At 47.7% G+C, this 16,004-nt stretch overlaps 1 protein-coding gene across 3 annotated transcripts in view; it reads left to right on the forward strand.

Moving 5' to 3' along the window:
* LOC144674638 (atlastin-1-like) overlaps window positions 1–16,004 on the forward strand; it is a 38,386-nt gene that overhangs the window by 6,820 nt on the left and 15,562 nt on the right. For 2 of the 3 annotated variants that reach the window (XM_078535901.1, XM_078535902.1), the window contains exons 4-9: window positions 3,053–3,157; window positions 5,928–5,978; window positions 9,231–9,287; window positions 9,878–9,964; window positions 13,179–13,302; window positions 13,528–13,658. In XM_078535901.1, the coding sequence (XP_078392027.1) occupies window positions 3,053–3,157; window positions 5,928–5,978; window positions 9,231–9,287; window positions 9,878–9,964; window positions 13,179–13,302; window positions 13,528–13,658 (555 nt within the window). Of the gene's footprint in view, window positions 1–2,471; window positions 2,545–3,052; window positions 3,158–5,927; window positions 5,979–9,230; window positions 9,288–9,877; window positions 9,965–13,178; window positions 13,303–13,527; window positions 13,659–16,004 lie in introns of those variants that run through there. The other variant, XM_078535903.1, reaches the window with a different exon arrangement.

Consider the following 16,004-nt stretch of genomic DNA (forward strand, 5'->3'; position numbering starts at 1 on the left):
TTAGGACTATGTCACCTGGTTCTAGACTCACCAGCCAGGGGAAGCATCCCATCTACCCTGTCATGTCCTGTAAGAATGTTGTAAACTTCAATGAGATCACATCTCATTCTTCAAAACTCTAGAGAATACAGGCCCAGTTTCCTCAATCTCTCATCACAGGACAATCCCACCATCCCAGGGATCAGTCTGGTGGACCTACATTGCACTCCCTGTATGACAAATATATCCTTCCTTAGATAAGGAGACCAAAACTGCACACATAACTCCAGGTGCAGTCTCACCAAGACTCTATACAATTGCAGCAAAACATCCATACACCTGGACTCAATTGCCATGCAGTGAAGGCCAACATACCATTTGCCTTCCTTATTGGTTGTTGCATCTGCATGTTAGCTTTTAGTGACTCATGAACAAGGACACCCGGGTTCCTTCAGACACCTGCACTTCCCAACCTCTCAGCCTTTAAGAAATATTCTGTCTTTGCTTTTACCAACCAAAGCGGATAACTTCACACGTATTCACATCATATTCCATCTGCCATCTTCTTTCCCAGTCGCTTAGCCTGCTCAAGTCTGCTTGAATCCTCCTTGCATCCTCCTGACAACTTACCTTCCCATCTGGTTGTCATCATCAGCAAATTTGGAAATATTACAATTGGTCCCCAGATCCAAATCACTAACATAAAATAGCTGTGTACCTAGCACTGATTGTTGTGGTACCCCACTAGTAACAGCCTGCCATCCAGTTTACCCCTGCTCCGTGCTTTCTGTCTGTTAACAAATTTTCAATCCATATCATAGCAACAGGGGTCTCATAGAGATGGAGAGGCAGAAAGCAGATTGAGTTCAGTTGGTGATTATGCTCTAAGGTGGAGGAAGCAGTTTAAGACTCTCTCTAGTTGGACATACTAGCAGACTGCTCAGGAAAATAAGTCTACAAGTCATAGATGGCTGCCCGAAAGTTAAAGTAACAGGGAATGTTGAGTCAGTTCTGGATCTCAAGGGAGATACCAGGTTGTCAGCAGTCTACTGAGAGAGGGAACTGCAGGGAGCAGGTCCCAAAGGAAAAGGAGAAAGGTCCCAAGAAGGCCTCCATACCATATTACCCCCAATCCCATGCATTCTAATTTGGCTTACTAACCTGTGTAGGATCTTATCAAAAGCCTTCCAAAAATCTGGATACACCACATCCACTGGTTCTCCTTTCTCCATGCTACAAGTAACATCCTCAAAAAATGGCAACAAGTTTGCAAAATAATATTTCCTTTTCATAAATCCATGTTGACTCTGCCCAATTTTACCTTTAATTTAGAGGGCAGGATCCACCTCCAGGGTTTTAACCTCTCCTTCTGATGTTCCTTTCCCCTGGATCGCCATGTGCCTTCCACGCAGCCTCTCAGAGATACTTAGGCATGCCAACAGAACACCATTGCTCCACAGGCCTGTAGTAAGGAGTCACCAATCTTTGGCTTTGGATCTTCTGGCTTCTCACAAGCCCATTTTGCCTTGATTCTGCTTCCCACAGCTTTCACTCTTTAATTTGGAGCCTTTTCCTCTGCTCCTTACTTGAACTTTACTAAACAGGATCTTATTCCAGATTCCTGTCCTTTGATTTAACCTAAAGGTCTTCTTAGGACCTTTCTCCTTTTCCTTTGGGACCTGCTCCCTGCAGTTCTCTCTCTCAGTAGACTGCTGACAACCTGGTATCTCCCTTGAGATCCAGAGCTCACTCAACATTCCCTGTTACTTTAACTTTAGAGCAACGCATCTAAGACTCTTAGAGATATTTTCCTGAGCAGTCTGCAAGTATGTCCAACTAGAGAGAGTCTTAACTACTTCCTCCACCTTAGAGCATAATCACCAACTGAACTGAAACTGCTTTCTGCCTCTCCATCTCTGTGAGACCCCTGTTGCTAAGCAAAAGCACAGTGTTCCCGGCTTTGTTTTAACTTTCCTAAACACTTCAAGGGTCATAAAGTCTCATTAACATGCAAGTATACAAACAAACCCACAGACTTGCAGGCAACTCCTTAAAGTGAAACTAAAACTCAGGTTCCCCTTTGCTTAATACAGAGATACAGAACACAAAATTAAAATCGAACTTAAAGCTATAGCTGATTCCGAACACCCATAAATACAAATACAACGTAACTTAACCTATATCTAGTTCCTAACATTTACTAACTTTACTTAATTAACTTACTTTACTTACACATTAATACCAGTTCAATGTTAATTGCAGAACAGACTTTTAGAAAAATATTGACACTTGACAATCACTACACACACCAATCTCAAATCTGCTTTCTCAGCTGGCAAACTGCATTCCATTTGTAAAGCTGCATCCAGACCTCTATATTAGTACTCTGAAGCCGAGGCCGCAACAACGAGATTGGACGAATTAGCTAATTAACGAATCAGCAGCTCTCCACTAGAGCTTGTTAATCCTGCTCAAGGCTAGGAGGAATGTGATCCTGATGGATGCAGAGCAGGGTGGTATGGAATGCCAATGTTGAGGGTGCCATTACTGAGGAAGCACCGGAGGGTCAGTACTGAGGGATCTCCGCACTGCCAGAGGGTCAGTACTGAGGGAACGCCACACTGTCGGAGGGTCAATACTGAGGGAGCTCAGCACTGTCGGAGGGTTAGTACTGAGGGAGCTCAGCACTGTCAGAGGGTCAGTACTGAGGGAGCGCCGCACTGTCAGAGAGTCAGTACTGAGGGAGTGCCGCATTGTCGGAGGGTCAGTACTGAAGGAGCTCCACACTGTCGGAGGGTCAGTAGTGAGGGAGTGCCACAGTGTCAGAAGGTCAGTACTGAGGGAGTGCCGCACTGTTGGAGGGCCAGTACTGAGGGAGTGCCGCACTGTCGGAGAGTCTGTACTGATGCCCTCTGTTTAGAAATTTGTTTAGAGGCGTCAGCCTCAGGATTAATATGCATGGGGGAAGGTGAAGCTTGAGTACCGAATGATATAAATAAGGCCAGGAACAAATCCCGGATGCGGAATGACAGAAAATAGCTATAACAAGCCAGATTTCCCATTGCATTTTCAGGTGGCCGTCTTCCTGATGGACACAGAGGGATATAATGGTGTTGACCAAGACAAAGGCATCAGTGTCCAGCTGTCAACACTCAGCATGTTACTGAGCTCTTACCTTGTAAGTGCATATCTCTGTTCATCTGCGTAGGAGTGAGTTACGACCGTTAGTGTAGCACTTTGGGTATATTATAACAGTCAGTATAGTATGCAGGATATATTACAGCAGTCAGCGTCACACTTGGGGTGTATTATAACAATCAGTGTGACACTTGGGTTGTATTGTATAGGGTTTCCTCTTTTCTCTCAGAGACCCTCCCCACACCCAAGTTCGTGATACCAAGTTCACATGTGTTTGGCTTGAAGACAATGACCGGAGAGACAAGTTTCTTCTGATAATTCACAATCGCTTTTTTTGAAGCACCCACAACCCCACGGTACAAAATCCTACAATTTAAAACAACCCGTTCCCAGTGCCCGACACGAGGTCCCCACAACTCAGGCTTAAACTTACAAAAACACAGGCAAAACACATGTCTTATCCTGAAACCTTAAGATGAAAAACCCCCAGACCAATATCACCACGATAAGGCTGAAACTTACATTCCCCAACACGCCTGGTCTGTCCGGTGTTGACTGTAGGCCTGAGTCAAGGTGACCAGCCCTGACCCTCCTTCCGACTGCAGCCCAGATACTCAGATCTGCTCTTCTTTTATAATAATTTAATCAAATGTGTCAAAACATATTTCCTGTTGTTCCAATGTCCATTTAGTTGATTCCACGCAAAGTCCAGAAAATGTCATCAGCTCCTGCTGGGCGGAACAATACATGGATTTCTATGGAAGATGTATCCAGACGAATGCGATTAGTTGTCATTGTATGAACAATTCTTCTGTTGTTTGAGGTGGCACAGTAACAGCATATAACAGGACCTGGCTCCAAAGTTAATGAGGGTTTGATTGACCCCATTCCAGTACTATTGTCTGTGATGCAGACCTTAGTTGCATAATTCCTTGAGTGTATTGTATTGGTGACATGTCCTTTGTGCCATTGCATTGGGTAATCTGACTTTGTGATTGCATTAGTCAACGTCCGAATAATTTTGATGAGTTACTGCTCTTTTTACTGGATGTCTGAATTAGCCCATTGCTCCCCAGCCCTGTACTGCTGGCTGCAGCTTGGCTTTTGCAATTTATAGTTGCAAGCATGAGGTCAAAACATGTCCGTGGGTTTGAAATTATGTTCCATAAATTTCACAGTCGGAGGGGATTCTAATCCTATAATTGTCACAGCCAGTGTGACATACTAGGTGCATTATAACAGTCAGTGTGACACTCGGGGTGTATTATACCAGTCGGTGTGACACTTGAGGTGTATTATACCAGTCGGTGTGACACCCAGGGTGCATCATAACAGTTGGTTTGACACTCAGGCTGTGTTATAATAGTCACTGTGGCACTTGGGGGGTGTGTTATAACAGTCAGTGTGAAAGTTGGGGTGTATTATAACAATCACTGCGGCACTCGGGGTGTATTATAACTGTCAGTATGACACTCGGGGCGTATTATAGCAGTCAGTCTTACAGTAACAGTCAGCGTTACTCAGAGTTACTATAGCAGGTTGTGTGGCATACGGGGTATAGCATTACAGTCAGTGTGACACTCGGATATTATAACGATCAGTGTGATACTCAGGGTATGTTATAACTATCAGCGTGACACTCAGGGTGTATTATAACAGTCAGCATGACACTCAGGGTGCATTATAACAGTCAATGTGACACTCGGGGTATATTGTACCAGTCAGTGTGACACTCGGTGTGTATTATAACTGTGAGTGTAACACTTGGGATGTACTGTAACAATCTGTGACACTCAGGGTGCACTATAACTGTCAGTGTGACATTCTGTGTACATTATAACAGCCAGTGTGACACTGGGGGTACAATAGAACAGTCAGTGTGACACTTGGGCTATTTTATAGCAGTCAGTGTGATAATCGGGGTGTATTATAACAGTCAGTGTGATGGTCGGGGTGTATTATAACAGTCAGTGTGACAATTGAGTATTGTAACGGTCAGCGTGACACTCAGGGTTTATTATAACAGTTTGTGTGACACTCGGGGTGTATTATAACAGTGTGTGTGACACCCGGGGTGTATTATAACAGTTTGTGTGACACTCATGGTGTATTATAACAGTCACTGTGGCACTTGGGTTGTATTATAACAGTCAGTGTGATGCTTGGGGTGTATTAGAACATTCAGTCTGACACTCGGGGTGTATTTTAACAGTTTGTGTACACTTGAGGTGTACTATAGCAGTCAGTGTGACAGATGCTGTGTATTGTCACAGTCACTGTGACACTCAAGTGTCTTGTCACAGTTAGTGACGAAACCGCAATCGTAACACTGACTGCTATAATACACCCCGAGTGTCACACTGATTGTGAAAATACACCCTAAGTGTTAGACTGACAGCTATAATACACCTTGAGTGTCACACAAACTGTTATAATACACCGAGTGTCACACTGACTGTTATAACACACCCCGAGTGTCACACTGACTGTTATAACACACCCCGAGTGTCACACTGACTGTGTTAATGCACCCCAAGTGTCGACTGTGACAATACATCCCGAGTGTCACATTGACTGTTATAATAGACCCCGAGTGTCATGCTGACCGTGATAATACACCCCGAGTGTCACACTGACTGTGCTAATGCACCTCAAGTGCCGACTGACTGTGACAATGCACCCCGAGTGTCACATGGGGTGTAACAAACAGTCACTTTATCTCTCGGATTTTACCAAGTGCATCGATCTAAGACGCATGGCAGAGTGTTACTTACTCTGATGCCAGCCAAGTTCTCTCTCTTCCTTTTCAGATATATAACATTTCCAAGAAGATTCAACAGACAGACCTGGAGTTTTTGGAAGTGAGGATCCTGTGAATTGATTTAATTGATTATACGACAATGCTTAATTTACATTGGCTCCCACTCCTTTTACCAAATTAGTTCTGTGCCGAGCTCTTTGTCTGCAGGGATTTGACATGTTAGAATTCAATCTCTCCAGCTCAACACAGCGCAGGAGAGGCCCAGGCTTCATTTCTGGCCTCCTCACTGAGTTAGTTAATCTCTCCTTGTGTGGGACTGATTCTCACTCCCACAGGGAGCAGGAGATGCCCAGGCTTCATTCTGGGCCTCCTCGCTGAGTTAGTTAATCTCTCCCCATGTGGGACTGATTCTCACCCCCGCACGGAGCAGGAGAGGCCCAGGCTTCATTCCCGGCCACCTCGCTGAGTTAGTTAATCTCTCCCCATGTGGGACTGATTCTCACCCCCACAGGGAGCAGGAGAGGCCCAGACTCCATTTCCGGCCTCCTCACTGTGTTTAAGTCCCTCACAACATACAACCCATAATACACTTAACTTCACTGTCCCAGATTTGCACAAAGTGTGGTAGCAGGCGGGAAAAATTACGTTTTACCAGCTGGCTGCAATGGCGGGCTTTCGCGCCATATCGTCCCATCCCCGCCTCATTAATTCTGTAGCCGCAGAAAACACGCCGCCTCGCTGGCGGGCAGCCTCCGATTTGTCCGCCATGCCATTACCTCGCCACTTCCTCAGGCAGGGTGCCACATTTAAACTGTAGCCCGTGCACACCCCTTGACGCTCGAAGCCCAGGAGGGCTCTGGTAAAGACATGACCTCAAAAGCCAAGAAGGGTGCAGCTCCCCGATTCAGTGATGCATCCCTGGGATGCCTTCTGGGTGCTGTGGGGGCCCATTGCGATGTCCTCTACCCCAGCCCTGGCCGCAGGAGGCCCCATCAGTCTCATCACTCCGGCTTGGGAGAGGTGGTCAGTGCCAACGCTGCACACAAGAGGTCGGCCATCCGGCGCAGAAAACGGATGAATGATCTCATCCGTGCAGCCAGGGTAAGGCAACCATCTCATCACTCTAAACTCACTCACTCAAGCCCATCACACATTTACTGGCATCTCACTCACTGCCAGCTCAAGGGGCATCACCACTCACTCTCACACACACCCTCACATCTCCATCTGGCCTCATCTCCTCTGCACGCTGCCTCCTCAGCTCTCACCGTCTTGAGGCCACTTGCACAGATCAACATGCGACCCCCCCCTCCCCACACACACACAACCTGGGACAACCCCCTCCTTCCCCAGTACGGCCCTCATCCTGCAGCCTCTCCCTCACCTGAGGCCACTTCTCCCCCTTCTCCTGGCAAGCCCTAGCCCCGCAGCCGTTGAAAAGCCACCTCACAGCTGATCTGGTAGGCAGAGACCTGCGCGTGAGCGCACCCCCCTAAAGGTGATGTGGTGCTGCCTGTGAAGCCTGGTGCTGATGACCACGAATGCTGCCCGAAGCAAGGTAGGCACACAAACCTTGAAGTCCTGAGTGAAGTGCAGCTCGCCAGGTGCATGTTCCTTATATGCAGTTGTGAGACATGTCGGCGTGCAATCGCACCTAAGTGCCCAGATGATCCAGCGAGGGGCTATGATTCCGGTGAGCAGAGCTTATAATCAGATAGGAAAGTATTGAAATTAGGTTACCGAGTGCTGCCACTGATGGGTGGAGCGGACGATAGCAAGCTGGTTTGACGATGGCGTGAAACCGATTTTTGGCCTTCTTGCCATATTGTCGTTCCCCCACACCCACCATGACGCCCGACACCAACGGTCCTGAATAATTACGACCATAGTCTCTCTCCTTGACCCTGTCAACGCTGTTCATTGCTGCTCCCTTGAAGTTCCAAGTCGCTCCCCAGATGCTCCAATGCTGCAGTGTGTACCATCTACAAGATGCACTGCAGCAACTCACCAAGGCTCCTTCGACAGCCCCTTTTAAACCCACGACCTCTACCATCTAGAAGGACAAGGGCAGCAGCCACATGGGAACACCACCACCTGGAAGTTCCCCTCCGAGCCACTTACCATCCTGACTTGGAAATATATCGGCCGTTCCTTCACTGTCGCTGGGTCCAAATCCAGGAACACCCTCCCTAACAGCGCTGTGGGTGTACCTACACCACACGGGACTGCAGCAGTTCAAGAAGGCGGCTCACCCACCACCTTCTCAAGGAGCAATTAGGGATGGGCAATAAATGCTGACCTATAAGCAATGCCCATATTCCTTGAAAGAGTAAAAAAAAATACTGATATTAGACAAATACGAATCCCCCTCCCCACCTAACTTGTCCCCCCGCTGACAAATATTCTCAGCAGCCCCTCTCCCCAACCTCCCTTTTTCCCCCTCTCACTCAGAAGCCCCTGTTCCAAAAGCCCGGCCCATCCCGCCACTCAATCAGCAGACACTACCCCTTTCTCACCTGCCCCTAGGGCCTGAGACTTTGAGTGCTGCTGTCAGCCTAACCCGTTTGGGCCCTGCCTCAGGTCTGAGTCCCTGATGGCGCCTGAGTGTCGCTGGACCCCCCACCCCCTGTCCCCTCCATCCTGAGCATCCGTTTGCAGAGCAATTTCACAGCAGAGTGCTGGGCTGCTGCTTAGTGTTTCACTGTTCCCCTTTCCTCCTGCTCCTTGTGGCTGAGACGGCGTGGGCTCTAGGCTGCACAGCGCACATGCACAGACTCCAAAGGTACTTGGGATAGTGACAGCAGGAAGCTCTGAGCAAACTGCTCAGAGACTGCCCTGAAGAATCCCGAACAAATGGTGCCCCCGGAAGCCCATGCGTGGGACGTGGGACAGGAAGGCCAATTCTGGGACAGCCCCCTCACATTCGGGATGGTTGGTCACTCTGATGGCTTCTGCCCCAGAAGGAAAAACATTAAAGCTTGGAAATGACTGGTACTGGCCGAACGGGGTCATGTGTACCTGAAACTGGAACTCCAGTAGTGCTATGGGGTGCCAGTAGTACAGGTTTTAGACAAATGTTTTCTCTATTTGCGGCTTCAGGCCAGGGACGGCACATTTCGCCTCAGTAAAGCTCATACCCAAGGCGACTGGCCAAAGGTGGACTATGGTTAGGTTGTGTTTTGTTGTAAGTGCCACCAAAGGGCCTGAGCTGACATTGGGATGTCCATGCACTGCTCAGATACTGGACAGTCAGGGGTGTCCGCACAACCCAAACTGCAGCGGGGGTTATGAGAGTTAAGGAACATCGTCAAAGGGGGGGGCCATTGACGTCTTCTTTCTGCTTCCTTTGCAGCTGTTTCTCCATGTGGCCCAACAGGTCGGGGAGGTTTCCGACTTGGAACCTATTCAGGTACCAGAGCCACCACCGACTCATTCCCATCGAACTGTAAGGTGACAGGGAGGGCGAGAAGGGGAGGGAGAGGGTGTGAGCGAGGGAAGGGAGGAAATAAGCAGAATACTTGCATTCCTAAAGCGCCTTTCACCACTTCAGCACGTCCCAAAGTGCTTCACGCTGCAAAAACACTTCTACAGTGTAGTCACTGTTGTAATGCAGGGAAACAGCTAATGTTTGCACAGAAAGATCCCACAAACAGCAATGATCCAGGTCACCTGTTTTTGAGTGATGTTGATTGAAGGATAAAGATTGGGTCACAGGATAAGGGATCATTTTAGAGGACAGTTAAAAGTCAAACAAGTGGTTGTGGGTCTGGAGTCACATGTAGGTTCAGGGCAGACCCAGTGCTCAGACTCTCAGTCACTCAGACATACACACTGACTGTTACACACTTACACATGCAGATGCAAGCACAAAACACACGCACACACACACCCCTTCAGGTCCAAGCACAAACACAAAGGCACACATAGGCAGAAGAGGACAGACAACATGTTCATTTTCTGCACATGCCAATGCTAATGAAATGTTCCCTCTCCAATTAGCATCTGGATATTCTCGTTCGAGACTGGCAGGGGTCCAAGAACTATGGTATGCAGGCTGGAAAACAACATCTTGATGAAACCATACAGGTGAAGGAGATTTTGGATTGACAGTGTAAGGGAGCTGGATTAACATAATAGAGATATAAAACAAAAACAGAATCACCTGGAAAAACTCAGCAAGTCTGGCAGCATCGGCGGAGAAGAAATCAGTTAACGTTTCGAGCCTTCATGGCCCTTCGGCAGAACTGGAGCATAGTTAGAAGAAGGGAGAAATATAAATTGGTTTAAGGTGGGTGGGGGGGTGGAGAGACACATTGAGGGTGTGGTGTGGTGATTGTGGAGATGAGCAGATAATCAAAGGATGTCACAGACAAAAGGGTCAAAGAGGTGTTGAAGGTGGTGGTATTTGTCTGAGAAAAGTGCTAATTAAGAATGGAAGACAGGATATTCAAAGTACAGCTCTAGTGGGGGTGGGGTGGAAAGACTAAAGGTTTTAGTTTTAGATTTAAAAATAATGGAAATAGGTGGGGAAAGAAGAATCTATATAAATTATTGAAAAAAAAGCGGGGGGGGGGGGGCGGGGAAAGAAACGGGGTGGGGATGGGGGGAGGGGGAGTTTAAGATCTAAAGTTGTTGAATTCAATATTCAGCCCAGAGGGCTGTAAAGTGCCTAGTCGGAAGATGAGGTGCTGTTCCTCCAGTTTGCGTTGGGCTTCACTGGAACAATGCAGCAAGCCAAGGACAGACATGTTGGCAAGAGAACAGGGTGGAGTGTTAAAATGGCAAGCGACAGGGAGGTTTGGGTCTTTCTTGCGGACAGACCGCAGGTGTTCCGCAAAACGGTCGCCCAGTTTGCGTTTGGTCTCTCCAATGTAGAGGAGACCGCATTGGGAGCAACGAATGCAGTAGACTAAGTTAGGGGAAATGCAAGTGAAATGCTGCTTCACTTGAAAGGAGTGTTTGGGCCCTTGGACGGTGAGGAGAGAGGAAGTGAAGGGGCAGGTGTTGCATCTTCTGCGTGGGCATGGGGAGGTGCCATAAGTGGGGGTTGAGGAGTAGGGGGTGATGGAGGAGTGGACCAGGGTGTCCCGGAGGGAACGATCCCTACGGAATGCCGTCAGGGGGGGTGAAGGGAAGATGTGTTTGGTGGTGGCATCATGCTGGAGTTGGCGGAAATGGCGGAGGATGATCCTTTGAACGCGGAGGCTGGTGGGGTGATAAGTGAGGACAAGGGGGACCCTATCATGTTTCTGGGAAGGAGGAGAAGGCGTGAGGGAGGATGCGCGGGATATGGGCCGGACACGGTTGAGGGCCCTGTCAACGACCGTGGATGGAAAACCTCGGTTAAGGAAGAAGGAGGACATGTCAGAGGAGCTGTTTTTGAAGGTAGCATCATCAGAACAGATGCGACGGAGGCGAAGGAACTGAGAGAATGGGATGGAGTCTTTACAGGAAGCGGGGTGTGAGGAGCTGTAGTCGAGGTAGCTGTGGGAGTCGGTAGGCTTGTAATGGATATTGGTGGACAGTCTATCATCAGAAATTGAGACAGAGAGGTCAAGGAAGGGAAGAGAAGTGTCAGAGATGGACCATGTGAAGATGATGGAGGGGTGGAGATTGGAAGCAAAATTAATAAATTTTTCCAGGTCCCGACGAGAGCATGAAGCAGCACCGAAGTAATCATCGATGTACCGGAGAAAGAGTTGTGGGAGGGGGCCGGAGTAGGACTGGAACAAGGAATGTTCCACATACCCCATAAAGAGACAGGCATAGCTGGGGCCCGGCCCATATCCCGCGCATCCTCCCTCACGCCTTCTCCTCCTTCCCAGAAACATGATAGGGTCTGGGCTGAATATTGAATTCAACAACTTTAGATCTTAAAATCCCCCTCCCCCCATCCCCACCCCGTTTCTTCACCCCCCCCCCCCCCCCCCCCCCGCTTTTTTTTCAATAATTTATATAGATTCTTCTTTCCCCACCTATTTCCATTATTTTTAAATCTAAAACTAAAACCTTTAGTCTTTCCACCCCACCCCCACTAGAGCTGTACTTTGAATATCCTGTCTTCCATTCTTAATTAGCACTTTTCTCAGACAAATACCACCACCTTCAACACCTCTTTGACCCTTTTGTCTGTGACATCCTTTGATTATCTGCTCATCTCCACAATCACCACACCACACCCTCAATGTGTCTCTCCACCCCCCAACCCACCTTAAACCAATTTATATTTCTCCCTTCTTCTAACTATGCTCCAGTTCTGCCGAAGGGCCATGAAGGCTCGAAACGTTAACTGATTTCTTCTCCGCCGATGCTGCCAGACTTGCTGAGTTTTTCCAGGTAATTCTGTTTTTGTTTTGGATTTCCAGCATCCGCAGTAGCTTTTAGCTTTTTGTTTTTATAATAGAGATATAGTCAGTAACACTGGGAGCTGGGGGGGAGAGGGGTTACTGAGTGACAGTGTGAGGGAGCTGGATTAACATCAGTAGAGATACAGTCAGTAACACAGGGCGCTGGAGGAGAGGGGTTACTGAGTGACAGTGTGAGGGGGCTGGATTAACATCAGTAGAGATACAGTCAGTAACACAGGGCGCTGGGGGAAGAGGGGTTACTGAGTGACAGTGTGAGGGAGCAGGATTAACATCAGTAGAGATACAGTCAGTAACACAGGGCGCTGGGGGGAGAGGGGTTACAGAGTGACAGTGTGAGGGAGCTGGATTAACATCAGTAGAGATACAGTCAGTAACACAGGGCGCTGGGGGGGAGAGGGGTTACTGAGTGACAGTGTGAGGGAGCAGGATTAACATCAGTAGAGATACAGTCAGTAACACAGGGCACTGGGGGGGAGAGGGGTTACAGAGTGACAGTGTGAGGGAGCTGGATTAACATCAGTAAAGATACAGTCAGTAACACAGGGAGCTGGGGGAGAGGGGTTACTGAGTGACAGTGTGAGGGAGCTGGATTAACATCAATAGAGATACAGTCAGTAACACAGGGCGCTGGGGGAGAGGGGTTACTGAGTGACAGTGTGAGGGAGCTGGATTAACATCAGTAGAGATACAGTCAGTAACACAGGGAGCTGGGGGAGAGGGGTTACTGAGTGACAGTGTGAGGGAGCTGGATTAATATCAGTAGAGATACAGTCAGTAACACAGGGCACTGGGGGGAGAGGGGTTACAAAGTGACAGTGTGAGGGAGCTGGATTAACATCAGTAGAGATAGTCAGTAACACAGGGCACTGGGGGGGAGAGGGGTTACAGAGTGACTGTGAGATTCACAAAACTGTTTAAATTTCTATTATCAGAAAGTTGAGAATGGCAACACGCAATATCAACCTTCCATCAAGATGCAACTTTCAAGATCTCAATGCTTCCTCATGCCCTATCCAGGCAAGAAGATTGCAATGGGGTTCACAGGACATGTGAAAGGTTTGTGAGGGAGGGAAAGGACAGGGTATCTAACGCACTGTGACACCCGGTCCCAGAAGGGGAAAGGACAGTGTATCTAACGCACTGTGACACCCGGTCCCAGAGGGGTAAAGGACAGTGTATCTAACGCATTGTGACACCCAGTCCCAGAGGGGGAAAGGACGGTGCATCTGACATGTTGTTACACCCTGTATTCAATTGAACTCCTGCCTCTTTTCCTGGTAGATATGGATGAGGACTTCAGAGACTTGCTGGTGGATTACTTCAGCTCTGTGCTAGAAACGCTGCCCACCTGTGCAAGAAGAGACATCAGGGACTCCATCCTAAGCTGCTCCCAGTTGTTTGATCTGATGAAGGTATGAAGCCACTGAAAGCAACTGATTGCCTTTGTTTCCCTGCCTTTGGTGTATCAGTTATGTGTTTGAAAGTGCGTGGGTGTTTGCATGTGTGTGTGTCTGTGTGTGTGTTATAGTGTAACCGAGTATGTTTGTCCATGTCCCACAAAGGGTTAATTGTAATTGGAATAAAAACAGAAAATTCTGGAAGAACTCAGCAGTCCTGGCAGCCTTTGTTGTGAGAGAAACAGAGTTAACGTTTCCAGTTCAATATGACTCTTCCTTGTAGCTGGGTAGCTGGCAGTTTTGGGGAATTATTGAAACTGCTTCAACCCAACAAAATAGTCATATATGGTAGCCAACGGATAAAGATGGTGATAGAAAAATCTCTCCCTAACTTGGAAGTGCTTTGAGAAAGTTTTAAGCCCTAATCAGGCAGAAACCTGGTCAACCTGGCACAGGATATTCACACGATTTTCATATCATTGGCTCTTGCAGTGAAGCCAGACTATAAGCAGGTCAGTACATGTTTGTATGCAGTGAACAACATACTCTCTCACACACTCTCGATCGATGTGGGTAAAGCCATATATGCCAAAGTGATTGATATGTTGGCAATGATACCAATTAGGAGGGACTGACGAGTATTGTCATTTTAAAGAGGAGCTAATTCACAACAGTATGGTTGTTGGAGTAATCAAATAATGAACTCACAGATAGTTTGCAGTCCTAAATCGACTGGTGAAGGCAACTCAATTTCATAGGCAAGCCGAGATCAGGAGGCAGAATTGATGGGTCATCAGAGGAGTGAGTGACAGCCCGAATCCTGCACTAACAGGTGCAGCTAATTCATCAGGCATAAAGGAAGGGAGAATAGAGAGAAGGAGACACATGCACCATGTAAAGCAATTAATGGCGGCAGTCCAGACTAGTTGTTGCTGGTGTGGAAGAGAAAGGAATGGGCATGGGAACTATACTTCCAAAACCATGCAATGCCGTTGGTGCAAAAAATGGGGCATTTCCAGGCAGAATGTCTGCACGAGATTCCGCTCCCGTTCCCCCCCTGTAGTAGTTCTTGGGCACCAGGGTGCGTGTGTGTGTGTGAGAGAGTGAGTGTGTGTGTGTGAGAGTGAGTGTGTGTGTGTGAGAGAGTGGGTGTGTGTGTGAGAGTGGGTGTGTGTGTGAGAGAGAGTGAGTGTGTGTGTGAGAGAGTGAGTGTGTGTGTGAGAGAGAGTGAGTGTGTGTGTGAGAGAGTGAGTGTGTGTGTGAGAGAGAAAGAGTGTGTGTGTTTGAGAGAGAGTGAATGTAAGTGTGTAAGAGTGAATGTGTGTGAGAGTATGTGGGTGTGTGTGAGAAAGTGAATTTGTGTGTGTGAGAGATTGAGGCTGTGTGTGTAAGAGAGTGAGCCTGTGTGTGTGAAAGAGAGTGTTTGTGTGAGAGAGAGCGTGTGTGAGAGAGAGAGAATGTGTGTGTGAGAGAGAGAGAATGCGTGTGTGAGAGAGAGTGAATGTGTGTGTGGAGAGTGTGAATGTGTGAGAGTGAATGTGTGTGTGAGAGAGTGAGGCTGTGTGTGTGTGTAAGAGAGTGTGTCTGTGAGAGAGAGTGGGTGTGTGAGAGAGAAAATGTGTGTGAGAGAGAGAGCGAATGCATGTATAAGAGTGAATGTGTGTGGAGAGTGTATGTGTGAGAGAGAGAGTGTGTGTGTGAGAGAGAGAGTGTGTGTGTGAGAGAGAGTGTGTGTGTGTGAGAGAGAGAGAGTGTGTGAGTGAGAGAGAGAGAGTGTGTGTGTGTGTGTGTGAGAGAGAGTGTGTGTGTGAGAGAGAGTGAATATGTATGTGTGAGAGAGTGAATGTGTGTGTGAGAGAAAGAATGTGCGTGTGAGTGTGTGTGAACGAGAGAATGTGTGGGAGAGGGAGAGTGAATGTGTGTGTGTGTGTGAGTGAATGTGTGAATGAGAGAGTGAATCTATAGTGTGTATGTCAGAGCGAATGTGTGTGCGTGAGTGAATGTGAATGAGAGAGTGAATTTATGGTGTGTGTGTGTGAGAGAGAGTGAATGAGAGAGTGAATTTATGGTGTGTGAGTGTGTATGTGTCAGTGAGAGTGAATGTGTGAATGAGAGAGTGAATTTATGGTGTATGTGTGAGAGTGAATGTGTGTGTGTGAGAGTGAATGTGTGTGTGTGTGAGAGTGAATGTGTGAGTGTGAATTTATGGTGTATGTCTGAGAGTGAATGTGTGTGTGTGAGAGTGAATGTGTGTGTGTGAGAGTGAATGTGTGGGTGTGTGTGTATGTGTGAGAGTGAGTGTGAATGAGAGAGTGAATTTATGGTGTGTGTGAGAGTGAATGTGAGTGTGAGTGAATTTAT

This window comes from Cetorhinus maximus, unplaced genomic scaffold (assembly GCF_964194155.1).
Source record: "Cetorhinus maximus unplaced genomic scaffold, sCetMax3.hap1.1 HAP1_SCAFFOLD_737, whole genome shotgun sequence".
Lineage (NCBI taxonomy): Eukaryota > Metazoa > Chordata > Chondrichthyes > Lamniformes > Cetorhinidae > Cetorhinus > Cetorhinus maximus.